The 13027-nt window shown below is 42.8% G+C and overlaps 1 protein-coding gene across 10 annotated transcripts in view; it reads left to right on the top strand.

Moving 5' to 3' along the window:
• Positions 1-13027, top strand: part of Msra (methionine sulfoxide reductase A) — a 333283-nt gene that overhangs the window by 160959 nt on the left and 159297 nt on the right. For 7 of the 10 annotated variants that reach the window (NM_026322.4, XM_030247606.1, NM_001253712.1 and 4 more), the window contains one exon: positions 9762-9881. The exons of the other annotated variants lie outside the window; for them this stretch is intronic. In NM_026322.4, coding sequence (NP_080598.2) covers positions 9762-9881 — 120 coding nt within the window. The remainder of the gene's footprint in view (positions 1-9761; positions 9882-13027) is intronic. 10 annotated transcript variants of the gene reach the window in all.

Here is a 13027-nt window from a genome sequence, read left to right as displayed (position 1 = left end):
AAGTCAGTGAGATTTCTTTATTTTAGTAGAAAGCAGTGAGGACATTTAATAGGAGAACATGGTATTTAAGAATAACACAAGCCAGGGCACATAGGACAATGTCAGATAAAGACATGCCGTCTTGTGCAGAAACAGTATCACGGTGTCAAAGACTATCCAAGAAAATGTGTAGAAATGGAAAGTGATATTAGACTCATTGATAGAAAGATGAGGTATTATTAACATGCCAAATACTTTTAATCTATAAATTCAATGTCATTCTAGTCGAAATCTTAAGAGGGTATTTTTATGGAACTTGACAAGCTGATATTGAACCAAATTGGGAATAATAAAGGGTCAGAATAGCAAAGAAAACTTTGAGGAGTAAGGTAAGAGGCTTCACTGCCAGGCGTCAGGGCTCATTAGAGGAGGTAGTTAGAACTCTTGAGCTTTCCCAGGACATTTGGACTCCCTTCAGGGCTCTCCATGCAAACCAGTGATTTGAGATGTAGCCCTAGCTTGCTCTTTCTCTCACTGGCTTCCCTCCTGCCAGGGCATCTTTTAAACTCTGTCTTTAAAATATGTTCCAGGGTCTGGGGAGATGCTCTGTCAGTAAAGTGCTTGTCTTGCAATCAGGAGGCCTGAGTTCAGATCATCAGAATCCACATAAAAGTTGGGTGTGGTGGATCACATCTCTAACCCTAGTGCTGGGCAGAAGCAGAGGTTGGTGGATCTCTGGAACTCCGTAGTCAGCCAGCTTAGCCCAACCTAGGAACTCCAGGCTCAGTGAGAGACCCTGACTCAGAGAACCAAGGTGAGGAGCAACTGAGGAAGACTTGACATCAACATGTGGCCTCATACACATGGGCACACATATGTATATCATGTACACATATAAGCTACACAATCTACATATATTTATGTATATATACATATACATAAATATATATATATATATATATTTATGTATATATACATAACACACACACACACACACACATATATATATATATTCCAGAGTCTAATCATGGCTCCTGACTGGTCCTCTACTATCAGAATCTCCCACCTGACAACTATTTTCCTACACATTCCCTGAGTCTGTCTGGTCCTGTCTGTTCTCCATAGAGAACAGCCGGAGAATCCTCATGCCTTCCAATGCTCAGCCCTCACCAGCATCTGCCCATCTCTTTCAGATCAAATTCCAAGACCTTGCATTATCTGTCAAGGCTTGACCTGATTGGCCTCACATCCATGGGTACCTCTGCTATCCTTCCCATCACTTGCCACACAGTTTCTTCCCATGTGACAGTCTCCTCATTGCTGGTACATGAGACTTCAATCAGGTATCTAAATGATCACCCCACTGTTGTGGCATCTGTTTGAAGCCAGCATCTCTTTAGGACCCACTTTGAGTAGTGTTAAATCACCCTCTCCATTCCTGCTCTCTCTCATATGGCTCTATTCGTACTTTTTAAAATTCTTTTTTTTTTTTTGTACTCTGCATCATCTGTTTATTGATTTCTGTGTTTGTTTGTATTTATCCACTGCAATCTATACCCCAGAAAAAGGTAAGGTCCTGACTGTTTCTTAGTTCTGTACTCTAAGTGCTTAGACCATTTCCTGGCATCTATACTATACTATACACTGCATAAATAGTAATTGAATATGTATATGAACAGAGTATAGTCTGGATGTGAGGACAGATAGATGAATGGAATGTAACAGAGATCCCTGGAGGAGAAAACCTGTGTGTGTGTGTGTGTGTGTGTGTGTGTGTGTGTGTGTATTATTTAGTAAGTAACTACTGATTTGGGATATGTGCCCTTTGTAATTAAAAAAAAAAAGTTAAATTGAATCTCCACCTTATACAAAAATTGACTTCCAGATAGTTTAGGAACTAAAATGAAGAGTAACTTAGCTTTCCTGTTTAATTGCTCATGCACAACCACACACACACTCAAAACCAAGTGTAGAGTATTTTTATTATATACTCAGTAATATTCAGTAAACTCAAGCATTATTTTCACTCCCCTCTTACTTCTGGCACAGGCACCTCCTCAGGAGACATTGCCTAGCTGGAGCCTGGCTATCCTCCCCACCAGGGCTCCTTGCTTATTCCCTAGTAAATATTTGGAAATTGACTACCTTTTGACTTGCAGTTGATGTTTTGCTTTTGTTATAGTTACTAGTTACTTTTCTATTGCTGTAATAAAACACTATGAACAAGGCAACCTAGAGAAGAAAAGGTTTATTTGAGCGTATGGTTCCACAGAGGTGAGAGTGCATCACCATCATACCTTCTAAACCTCCCCAAACAGTGGGGATGAAGCTGGGGAGCAAATATTCAAACTACCACATTTACTCCCTGACTCCCATATTCTTTTTTTTTAATTAGGTATTTTCCTCATTTACATTTCCAATGCTACCCCAAAAGTCCCCCATGCCCACCCCCCCACTCCCCTACACACCCACTCCCCCTTTTTGGCCCTGGCATTCCCCTGTACTGGGGCATATAAAGTTTACAAGTCCAATGGGCCTCTCTTTCCAGTGATGGTCTACTAGGCCATCTTTTGATACATATGCAGCTAGAGACAAGAGCTCCGGGATACTGGTTAGTTCATATTGTTGTTCCACCTATAGGGATGCAGTTCCCTTTAGTTCCTTGGGTGCTTTCTCTAGCTCCTCCATTGGGGGCCCTGTGATCCATTCAATAGCTGACTGTGAGCATCCACTTCTGTGTTTGCTAGGCCCTGGCATAGTCTCACAAGAGACAGCTATATCTGGGTCCTTTCAGCAAAATCTTGCTAGTGTATGCAATGGTGTCAGCGTTTGGAAGCTGATCATGGGATGGATCCCTGGATATGGCAATCACTCGATGGTCCATCCTTTCTTCACAGCTCCAATTTTGTCTCTGTAACTCCTTCCATGGGTGTTTTGTTCCCAATTCTAAGAAGGGGCAAAGTGTCCACACTTTGGTCTTCATTCTTCTTGAGTTTCATGCGTTTAGCAAATTGTATCTTATATCTTGGGTATCCTAAGTTTCTGGGCTAATATCCACTTATCAGTGAGTACATATTGTGTGAGTTCCTTTGTGATTGGGTTACCTCACTCAGGATGATGCCCTCCAGGTCCATCCATTTGCCTAGGAATTTCATAAATTCATTATTTTTAATAGCTGAGTAGTACTCCATTGTGTAAATGTACCACATTTTCTGTATCCATTCCTCTGTTGAGGGGCATCTGGGTTCTTTCAAGCTTCTGGCTATTATAAATAAGGCTGCTATGAACATAGTGGACCATGTGTCCTTCTTACCGGTTGGGACATCTTCTGGTTATATGCCCAGGAGAGGTATTGCTGGATCCTCCTGTAGTACTATGTCCAATTTTCTGAGGAACCGCCAGACTAATTTCCAGAGTGATTGTACAAGCTTGCAATCCCACCAACAATGGAGGAGTGTTCCTCTTTCTCCACATCCTCACCAGCATCTGCTGTCACCTGAATATTTGATCTTAGCCATTCTGACTGGTGTGAGGTGGAATCTCAGGCTTGTTTTGATTTACATTTCCCTGATGATTAAGGATGTTGAACATTTTTTCAGGTGCTTCTCTGCCATTCGGTATTCCTCAGGTGAGAATTCTTTGTTCAGCTCTGAGCCCCATTTTTTAATGGGGTTATTTGATTTTCTGGAGTCCACCTTCTTGAGTTCTTTATATATATTGGATATTAGTCCCCTATCTGATTTGGGATAGATAAAGATCCTTTCCCAATCTGTTGGTGGTCTTTTTGTCTTATCGACGGTGTCTTTTGCCTTGCAGAAGCTTTGCAATTTTATGAGGTCCCATTTATCGATTCTCAATCTTACAGCACAAGCCATTGCTGTTCTATTCAGGAATTTTCCCCCTGTACCCATATCTTCGAGGCTTTTCCCCACTTTCTCCTCTATAATTTTCAGTGTCTCTGGTTTTATGTGGAGTTCCTTAATCCACTTAGATTTGACCTTAGTACAAGGAGATAGAAATGGATCAATTCGCAATCTTCTACATGATAACAGCCAGTTGTGCCAGCACCATTTGTTGAAAATGCTGTCTTTTTTCCACTGAATGGTTTTAGCTCCCTTGTCAAAGATCAAGTGACCGTAAGTGTGTGGGTTCATCTCTGGGTCTTCAATTCTGTTCCATTGGTCTACTTGTCTGTCACTATACCAGTACCATGCAGTTTTTATCACAATTGCTCTGTAGTACAGCTTTAGGTCAGGCATGGTGATTCCACCAGAGGTTCTTTTATCCTTGAGAAGAGTTTTTGCTATCCTAGGTTTTTTGTTATTCCAGATGAATCTGCCAATTGCCCTTTCTAATTCGTTGAAGAATTGAGTTGGAATTTTGATGGGGATTGCATTGAATCTGTAGATTGCTTTTGGCAAGATAGCCATTTTTCCTATATTGATCCTGCTACTCCATGAGCATGGGAGATCTTTCCATCTTCTGAGATCTTCTTTAATTTCTTTCTTCAGAGACATGAAGTTCTTATCATACAGATCTTTCACTTCCTTAGTTAGTGTCATGCCAAGGTATTTTATATTATTTGTGACTATTGAGAAGGGTGTTGTTTCCCTAATTTCTTTCTCAGCCTGTTTATCCTTTGTGTACAGAAATGCCATTGACTTGAGTTAATTTTATATCCAGCTACTTCATTGAAGCTGTTTATCAGGCTTAGGAGTTGTCTGGTGGAATTTTTAGGGTCGCTTATATATACTATCATATCATCTGCAAAAAGTGATATTTTGAATTCTTCCTTTCCAATTTGTATCCCCTTGATCTCCTTTTGTTGTCTAATTGCTCCCATATTCTTAAGGCCATCTTATAATTCAGATGCATTTAGTCCAACTTCAAAAGTCCCCTGTGTTTTACAATATTAACACTGTTTAAAAGTCTAAGTTCAAAGTCTCTTCTGACACTCAAGTCCATCCATCCCTTAATTGTAAACCCCTATAAAATAAAAAGGCAAGTTGCATGCTTCTAACATAGAGTGGCATAAAATATGCATCACTATTCCAAAAAAGAGGAATGGGGGCACAGTGAGAAAATACTTGACCAAAGCAATATGGAACCTTTGCAGGGCAAATTCCTGTAGCTCCATATCCAGTGTCAGAAAGGCTTAGATGACTCCACCCTTCCAGCTTTGCACTCCCTGTCTGCAGCTCTCTTTGGCAGACATCCCCATGACTCTGGCATCTCTAACTTCCTGGGTCTTTAAGGCAATCCAGGCTCCACTCTCACAGCTTCCTGTAGGGACCTTTCAGGGCCTCCTTGTAGGGATTCCCCTGCCATATGCCTGGCCTCAGCAGCTCTCCTTAACCATGGAGGAAGATTCTGCAATGCGCTGTGTATCCCTCATGTTTCTAAAGCTGGAAGCATGTAGACAACACTGCCAAGTTTGACTGCCTGCTTGAGAGGGAGCCTGGCCCCCTTAAATCACATTTGCAATCTTTTTCCTTTGTCATTGATTTTTAAAATCCCTTTAGGCCCTTCCTTTGTAAGAGTTGAAAGCAGAGCTGGATGACATCTTGCCTTGAGGACACCCCTCCCTTTATTCCAACACAGATCAGGCCTCTCTTAACCCCCTTGTCTGCAAGCCTTGGCTGCAACATTAAGATTCCTGGTGCTCTTTTTCTTCATTAAACTGCTTATTGTCTGACCTGCTCTTTTCATGGTATATATACATAGGAGTGATTACTAACAACCATGTGAGAGCCAACAGCAGGGCATTGAGACCTCCTCCACCAAGGAAATGAGTACACTACTCAGGCAAGTTCTCAGGATAAAAGCAGACAGCCGTTTTCTTTGCCAATATATCACAAGAATGATCTCTGGCCCAGCTGCTCATATTGCTCCCCTTTGAAGTCCCTTGAGCTGGACTTGCGTGATTCTCAGTCTGCGTGACTCTCAGAACTACTGTCTTCTAGGTTTCTAGCAGGATGGCCCATTAAGCTCTGCTTACCATTCTCAACCACTTTTCTAATCCCCAAACCCAACGTTTTCTGTACTTCTCCAGAAGCAGCATGGCCACAATGACCCACTCTTGGTACCAGCTTCTATATTAGTCATTTTTCTATTGTTATGATAAAACTTTATGACCAAGGCAACTTATAAAAGGGAGAGTTTATTGGGACTTATGGTCCAGGTTCCTGAGAGCTAGAATCCACGATAGTGGAGCAGAGAGGCAGGGGACAGGATTAGATGCTGACGGCAGCAGCTCAGGGCTCACTGCTTGAACCTCAAGCACAAGACAGAAAACTGGGAATCATGTGAGTCTTTAAACTCAAAAATCTCACCTCTAGTGATATACATCCTCCAACAAACCCACATCTCCTAAGCTTCACCAAGCAGCTCTACCACCTGGTGACCTAGTATTCAAATGCCTGAGACCATGGGGACATTTTATTCAAACTGCCACAGGTCTACTTCCAAAAACATGATAAATTTTAAGAGCTTATAGAACAGTCAACTCCCTTTATGGGGGAGTGCTTCAAGACCCTTCAGGGCTTTCCTGAAGCAACAGGGCACTATGCATACATTCCATGGCTTCTAGTCAGTGTATTGGAATGCCTGTGCATACCCCTCTTGCACTTGAGGCCTTCACTAAGGCAGGCAAGTGGCAATGCTTGCACTGAAATAATGTCACAGTGGATCTAATATCTGTGGCGGCAATGTCACTGATGGGTGGAGAGAATAGACATGTGGACACCAGACAAGAGATGGCTCATGTACTTACTGGGAGGAATAGGGTAATGTGCAATCACACTACATGAGGTGGGGCACAATTTAAAATCTGGGAACTGATTATTTCTGGAAATTTCAACTGAATATTTTTAGATAAATGACTGTTGGCAAGAGAGTGAAGCCACAGATAAAGGAGGACTGCTGTACTATACAGATGGGTGGCCTGGACAGCATGGGGCTGGACGCTGTCTGTGGGCATCCACCGCAGCCTCACGCCATCACCTCCGGTCATGGTGCAGGACAGCACTGCTTTGCTCCTGGAGCTGCAACATGGGACCCTCCATAGGCGCTGTTTTCAGCTCACAGGGCTTTCTGCACCTCTAGGCGCTGCTCAGCTCCTTTTTGCTTCTTCTCCAGCGGTGCCTTTGGTCTCTGCTCAGCCCAGACTCTGCAAGAAGACCAGCGTGCCAGCGATCCCTCTGTCACAGACATGGGGCACTCAGTTTTAGAGGTGCTCAGTACAGTTTTTATATTTACTACCAGCAAACAATTTCCTTGGCAACAGGAAAGATGGTATTACAGTGGGCAGCTCAAATAACATATACTCTTATGCTGTCTTTACCTGTTCTACTTTAAAAACAAAGTTTGTTTTTCATTATTAAATGAATAGTAATCTACAACAGATAAAACAGTTTTTTGAGCATAGGGTCTTGCTCTGTAGCCCATGCTGGCCTTGAACTTGAGGAAATCTTGCCCTCCCAGCTTTCCCTGTGCTGGGATTACAGGCATGAGTCACCACACCCAAGGACAGAAAAGTCTGAAAAATACAACAGTCCTTTTCACACATTTCACTCTGATAGAACCATGGTTACAACCTGAGTATAATTCTCTCCAGTCTGTTTTGGTATGATTATTTCTTTATGATTATAATAAAAGCATGCATATAATTGTGTTTCTTCCTTTTAATTTAGCTGTAGATAATTATGATATAATCATATACATGCTGTACTATCAACAGAATGGTAATTTTTACTGCATCGGATTTCATTATTTTGATCTATCATTGTTGAAAGCTATTAACCTATTTTTGTTAGATTTCTTCTCCCATTTTATCAAGTAGAACATTTCTGAATATGGTAGAACTTTCCGTCCTCCATCTTTTTTTAGTCACCATGTTGCTCTGAGTGCTTTAGGAGTACAATATTAACAAACGTCAAGAAAGTGATAAATATATGTTCTTAGATTCCCATCACAAGTCTATCTAGTGTAAAGCCATGTGAGCCGGAGGCATATGCTAGTGTAGAGTGTGTGAGCTGGAGGCATGTGCTAGTGTAGACTGTGTGAGCCAGAGGCATGTGCTAGTGTAGAGTGTGTGAGCTGGAGGCATGTGCTAGTGTAGACTGTGTGAGCCAGAGGCATGTGCTAGTGTAGAGTGTGTGAGCCGGAGGCATGTGCTAGTGTAGACTGTGTGAGCCAGAGGCATGTGCTAGTGTAGAGTGTGTGAGCTGGAGGCATGTGCTAGTGTAGACTGTGTGAGCTGGAGGCATGTGTTAGCTTATCTGCTCTTACTTTACCTTGAACTCAGTGTGGTGATTTGGATGAAAAACGTTCCCCGTAGGCTTCGTTATTCGAGCATTTGGTCGTCAGTGCATGGTGTTGTTTGTGGAAGTTATGGAACTTTTTTGAGGTACAGCTTTGCTGGAGGAGGTCCATTTCTAGGGGAGGGCTTTAAGGGTTTATAGCCTCACCCTACTTACAGTTCTTTTTGGCTTCTTGTAATGGTTGAAATATAATATCTCAGCTTCCTGTCCCTGCTGCCACGTCTTCCCCACCATTACAGACACATCACTCTTTGAAACTGTAAGCTAAAATGGACTCTTCCTTAAGTTGCCTTTGGTCATGATATTTTATCACACCAACAGAAAAAGAAAAGTAATCAATAAAATCCTATATGGCTTAATAAAAGCATATAAAACTCTAGCGAGGGAGCAGTCCTGCTTACGTATGGGTGGAAGTAGGACAGAGAACAGCAGGTATACAGAGCCGCCGAGGAACTGCCTGTGTTCACGCAGCCTTCATGATGTGGACATGCATGGTTTGGAGGGGCAGGCCTTAGTTTTCTCAGATAACAAAGGGATGGAGTAACTGGTGTAAATGAGGTGACTGTGGCTTTGTTGACTGTGACTTCTTGGCTGCCCGACTCCAACCTCAAGCCCCTTACTCATGCCCAGGAACAGAACTCAGAAAAGTTTACTTTCAGTGAGCCTTGCTTTATCACTTGCAAATTTATTGTTACTTACTTTTATTAAAACGGAACACATCTGTGAAATTGCTAATTTGCAATAACTGCCTCAGTCTTTGTTGGTCTTGTGTGCTTCCCCATTTCCATCGACAGAACCTGCTACAGTGATCCAGAAGCTGACGATCGCATACATTTCTATTAACTTATGAAGTAAACACATAAATATCCTTAAAATAGTTATCCTTTTACTATGTTGTTGGCAAAAGTGTGTTTTTGCTACTCTGAGGCTTTCCATATTTTTATAGTGTGAGAATAAACAGATGTTCTATGCAAATTATTTTTAAATTATTTTAAGAAAATTTAAAATGTCTGTTTATTATTGTTCACATGTGTGTATGCTTGCATGTGGACATAGAAGGGCAACTTCCTAGGAACTGAAGTTCCTTCTCTACCTGTTGAAGCCTCTTGTTATTTCTGCACATGGTTCAGGGTGATTCTTAGGTCCTCACCCTACCATCATTTTGCCACAGAGTGCTGGGATTATAGATGTGAGGGCCTGCATCCAGCTTGTGTGGCTCTGGGCTTGGAACTCCAGCCATCAGGTTCCCATAGCAAGTTTTACCTGCTGAGCCGTCTTGCTGGAACTAAATCATTCTTCAGCATTAAAACCTTGCTGTATAAGACAGAGTCTTGGGCCTTTTTGATCATCAGATAACAGGAACAGCTTCTTCATTCAGCTAACAGCTGTGGCGACACACGGTGACACACAGTGACCAACTTAATTTGGATACATGATTTATCTGTGTTTTGTTCTCTGCAGGAATGGGCTGCTTCTGGGGAGCTGAGCGCAAGTTCTGGGTCTTGAAAGGAGTGTACTCAACCCAAGTGGGCTTTGCAGGAGGCCACACACGCAATCCCACCTACAAAGAGGTCTGCTCAGGTAGGGACAAGGGGGCTCATCCCTACTGGTGGTGACAAGATCTTCGAAATGCAAAATACATATATTTAAGAATATGTACTCTCTCTGTCCTTTTTAAAAAAAAAAAAAAAACCATTCCTGTAAATATACCTCTTTGCTTCTCATGTTGTATCTGTAGAGGTTGATGAGCTTCCCATGGAATGCATTTTATTCTTTTGCTGTGGAAAAATAAAACCACATAACACTTGGTTGATTGGAATAATTGTGCGTTTAGCTTAGCAAACTGGACTGGGCTCAGCTTGGCAGATCTTTTTGAGTCTTTCCTGGTGTCACTCATGGGACCATGGTCACCTGGTGGGAAGTTCAAGGAGCAGCTGTTCTTAGATGACCTCCTGTGGCAGTCAGTGCTGGCTGCTGGTCTGCACTGACTGAGAAATGGGGAAGTCTCAGATGGGTGTGAGCTAATGCAAATGCAGGTATGTCTTAAGACCTGGAAACAGCAAGAGGATGAGCCTTGTTCTCCATGTACTCATTTAGTACTGCCCCACGGACTAAACTGGGCACAGTCTGGCTTAGATAGTGCTCCTGAGCCCAGCACAGGGATACAGGGAGGTGTGAAGAAACCAAGACCATTGCTATCGTGCTCTTCACATGCCTCAGATGTCTCATGCCGTAGACATATTCTTGGGGAGAGATCATGAGAAGCCAGGCTGTGATACAGGGATCTGTCAATTACCACTCTCTGCCTGTCTATAAATAAGTTTTCTAAAGCACATTTGTATTAGTATTAGATGCTCTAAAGGAACAGAACTGATAGAAAGACTATATATCTTAAAGGGGAATCATTAGATTGTCTTATACAATGAGGGTAGCCCGACAATGGCTGTTTCACAGTGGAGAGGTGGAGAGTCTGGCATGAGGCTGATGTCGCCACAGTCCCAATCTGGTGTTGGAGACTTCGAGGATTCCTGGAGAGCTGCTGATGTTCAGTCTATGCTGGAATCCCCAGCACGTTGCTTCCTTCTCCTGTTATCTGGGCCGCCACCAGAAAGTGCTGCCCAGGTAAGGTGGGCTTTACTGCTTCAAAGAATTTGCCCAAGAGAGTCCCTCACAGGACCACCCAGCAGCTTCTGTTTTACTTGATTCCAGATGTAGTCAGGTTGACAACCAAGACTGGGCATCATGGTAGTAATGGTCATTGCTTTGCTTTTCCGTCATGTCGATGAACATGTTTGTACCTGAACAGCGAGAGTGTGTGACTCAGGACATGCTGTGTGGATGGCAAAGCAGGAAGCGCTTACTGTCTAGCCCTTTGCAGAGAAGGAAGTGCTGAATGCTGCTGAGGGAGAACACAGGGAGATGCCCATGCAGGTTCCAACCCAGTGCCAGTTCCTGCAGAGGTTGGTTTCTGGCATTCAACAGCTCCCATGGTTTCCTGTTGCCTAACATTGTATGGTAGCTCTTTTGGCTAGCCTGGAACTCACCATGTAGATCAGGCTGGCCTCCAACTCACTGACATCCACTTGCCTCTGCATTCCTAAGTATTGAAATGAAAGGTGTGTGCCATCATGTCTGCCCCCATCCATCTATTCTTGGTACTATTGCAGCAGAGCCTGTTATGTTTCCACCAGAACTTGTTCCTTTTTCCACCTGGGAGCAGGTTAGTGTCCTTTCTCACAGTGTCTCTGGAATATTGATGAGACTTGTGACCATCACAAAGCAAGACACAGTGGGAATCAGTGATGGTCCTCCTTCCAGGGACCTCTGTGAGCACTCAAGTGCACATACCCACATACAGACAGACATGCATATATGCAACTAAAAATAATAAAAATAAGTCTTTTATAAGAAGAAAAGAAAAAGAGACAGGAGGATGTAGCTCAGTGGTGGATCACTTACTTGATATGTGATAGGCTCTGAATTCAGCCCCACTTGATATGTGTTAGGCTCTGAACTCAACCCCTAGGGCCAAGAAAGCATATCACCAAACTAGAAGGTCTTGCTTAGGAAGGCTTTTGGAGACCTGTGGTCTAAGTAATATTTAAAAATATAGCTGGGCCTGGTAGTACAGCCCTGTACTTCCACCTGTTAAGGAGGCTAAGGCAGGAGAATTACAAATTCAGGGTCTGCCTATAAAGTGAATTCAAGGCCAGCTTAGGCAACTCAGCAAGATCATGTCTAAAAATAAAGGAAAAAAAGAAAGTTGAGGATACATCTCAGTGGCTTGCCTGGTGGGTGCAAGGTCTTCGGTTCAAATCCCAGTACTACACAGAAAAAAAATGTTGTTCTAAATATGTAAATAGTTTTATCAAGATAAAAGCTTGAGGGCCAGGCATGCCTGTAATGCAGGACGTGGTAAGCTGAGTCAGGACGTGAATAAAAGGCCAGCTTGGGTCACGTAGGTTTAAGCAGCCTGGACCTTGTAGTGAAACCCCCATTAGAAACAAAGAAAATGTTTTAAAATGGAGGGGGAAAAAGCAAGGGCTTTGAGGGCAGTGGTTATGGGGGATTGCTGGGACCATGGGCACCTGAGGGAGTAGGGAGGAACCTTGTTTAAAAATAGTCATGCTGATTTGTTGGTAAAAGTATGAATTTTTCTTCTGTGTGTCACTGCAGCAATGAAGGTGCTATAAGAACTTTGTTCTTGTTTTTCTTGCTCATAGAAATAATTGAAATATCCTAGCATTAGGAATGTGGGACACAGAATACATTCTTCAGTAGTCAGTCCATATATATATTTGCTTCTGTTTCAAAAATATAGATGCTTATATATGACTATCCTTAGAGATGCCAGTGGGCCCTGGAGATCTCCCAGGCTTACTCTCTTGGGCCCCTGAAATGGAAATGAATAGATGCCTTCCTGCAATTCTAGACGTGGAATAATGGCTTAGGAAGAAAAGGTTCCTAAGAGAACCCACAAAGCCTGGGGAGATGGGCCACTGGGAGAAAATGCTTGCTCACAGGCAAGATGACTTGAGTTTGAATCTTTAAAACACAAGTAAAAGCTTCTGAAATCCCAACATCCCTAACTTGGAAATGGGAGGCAGAGACAAGAGAATCCATGGGAGTTAGTGGTATAGGTAACTGGGCTTAGGAAGCAGTGCAGAGATGTCTGTCTCAAACAAGGTGAAAAGGTGAGAACCAGTACCTTAGGCTTGTCCCCTGAC

Source organism: Mus musculus, chromosome 14 (assembly GCF_000001635.26).
Source record: "Mus musculus strain C57BL/6J chromosome 14, GRCm38.p6 C57BL/6J".
Taxonomy (NCBI): domain Eukaryota; kingdom Metazoa; phylum Chordata; class Mammalia; order Rodentia; family Muridae; genus Mus; species Mus musculus.
The sequence above is the reverse complement of the archived record's forward strand: the minus strand, read 5'-3'. Positions and strand labels throughout refer to the sequence as shown.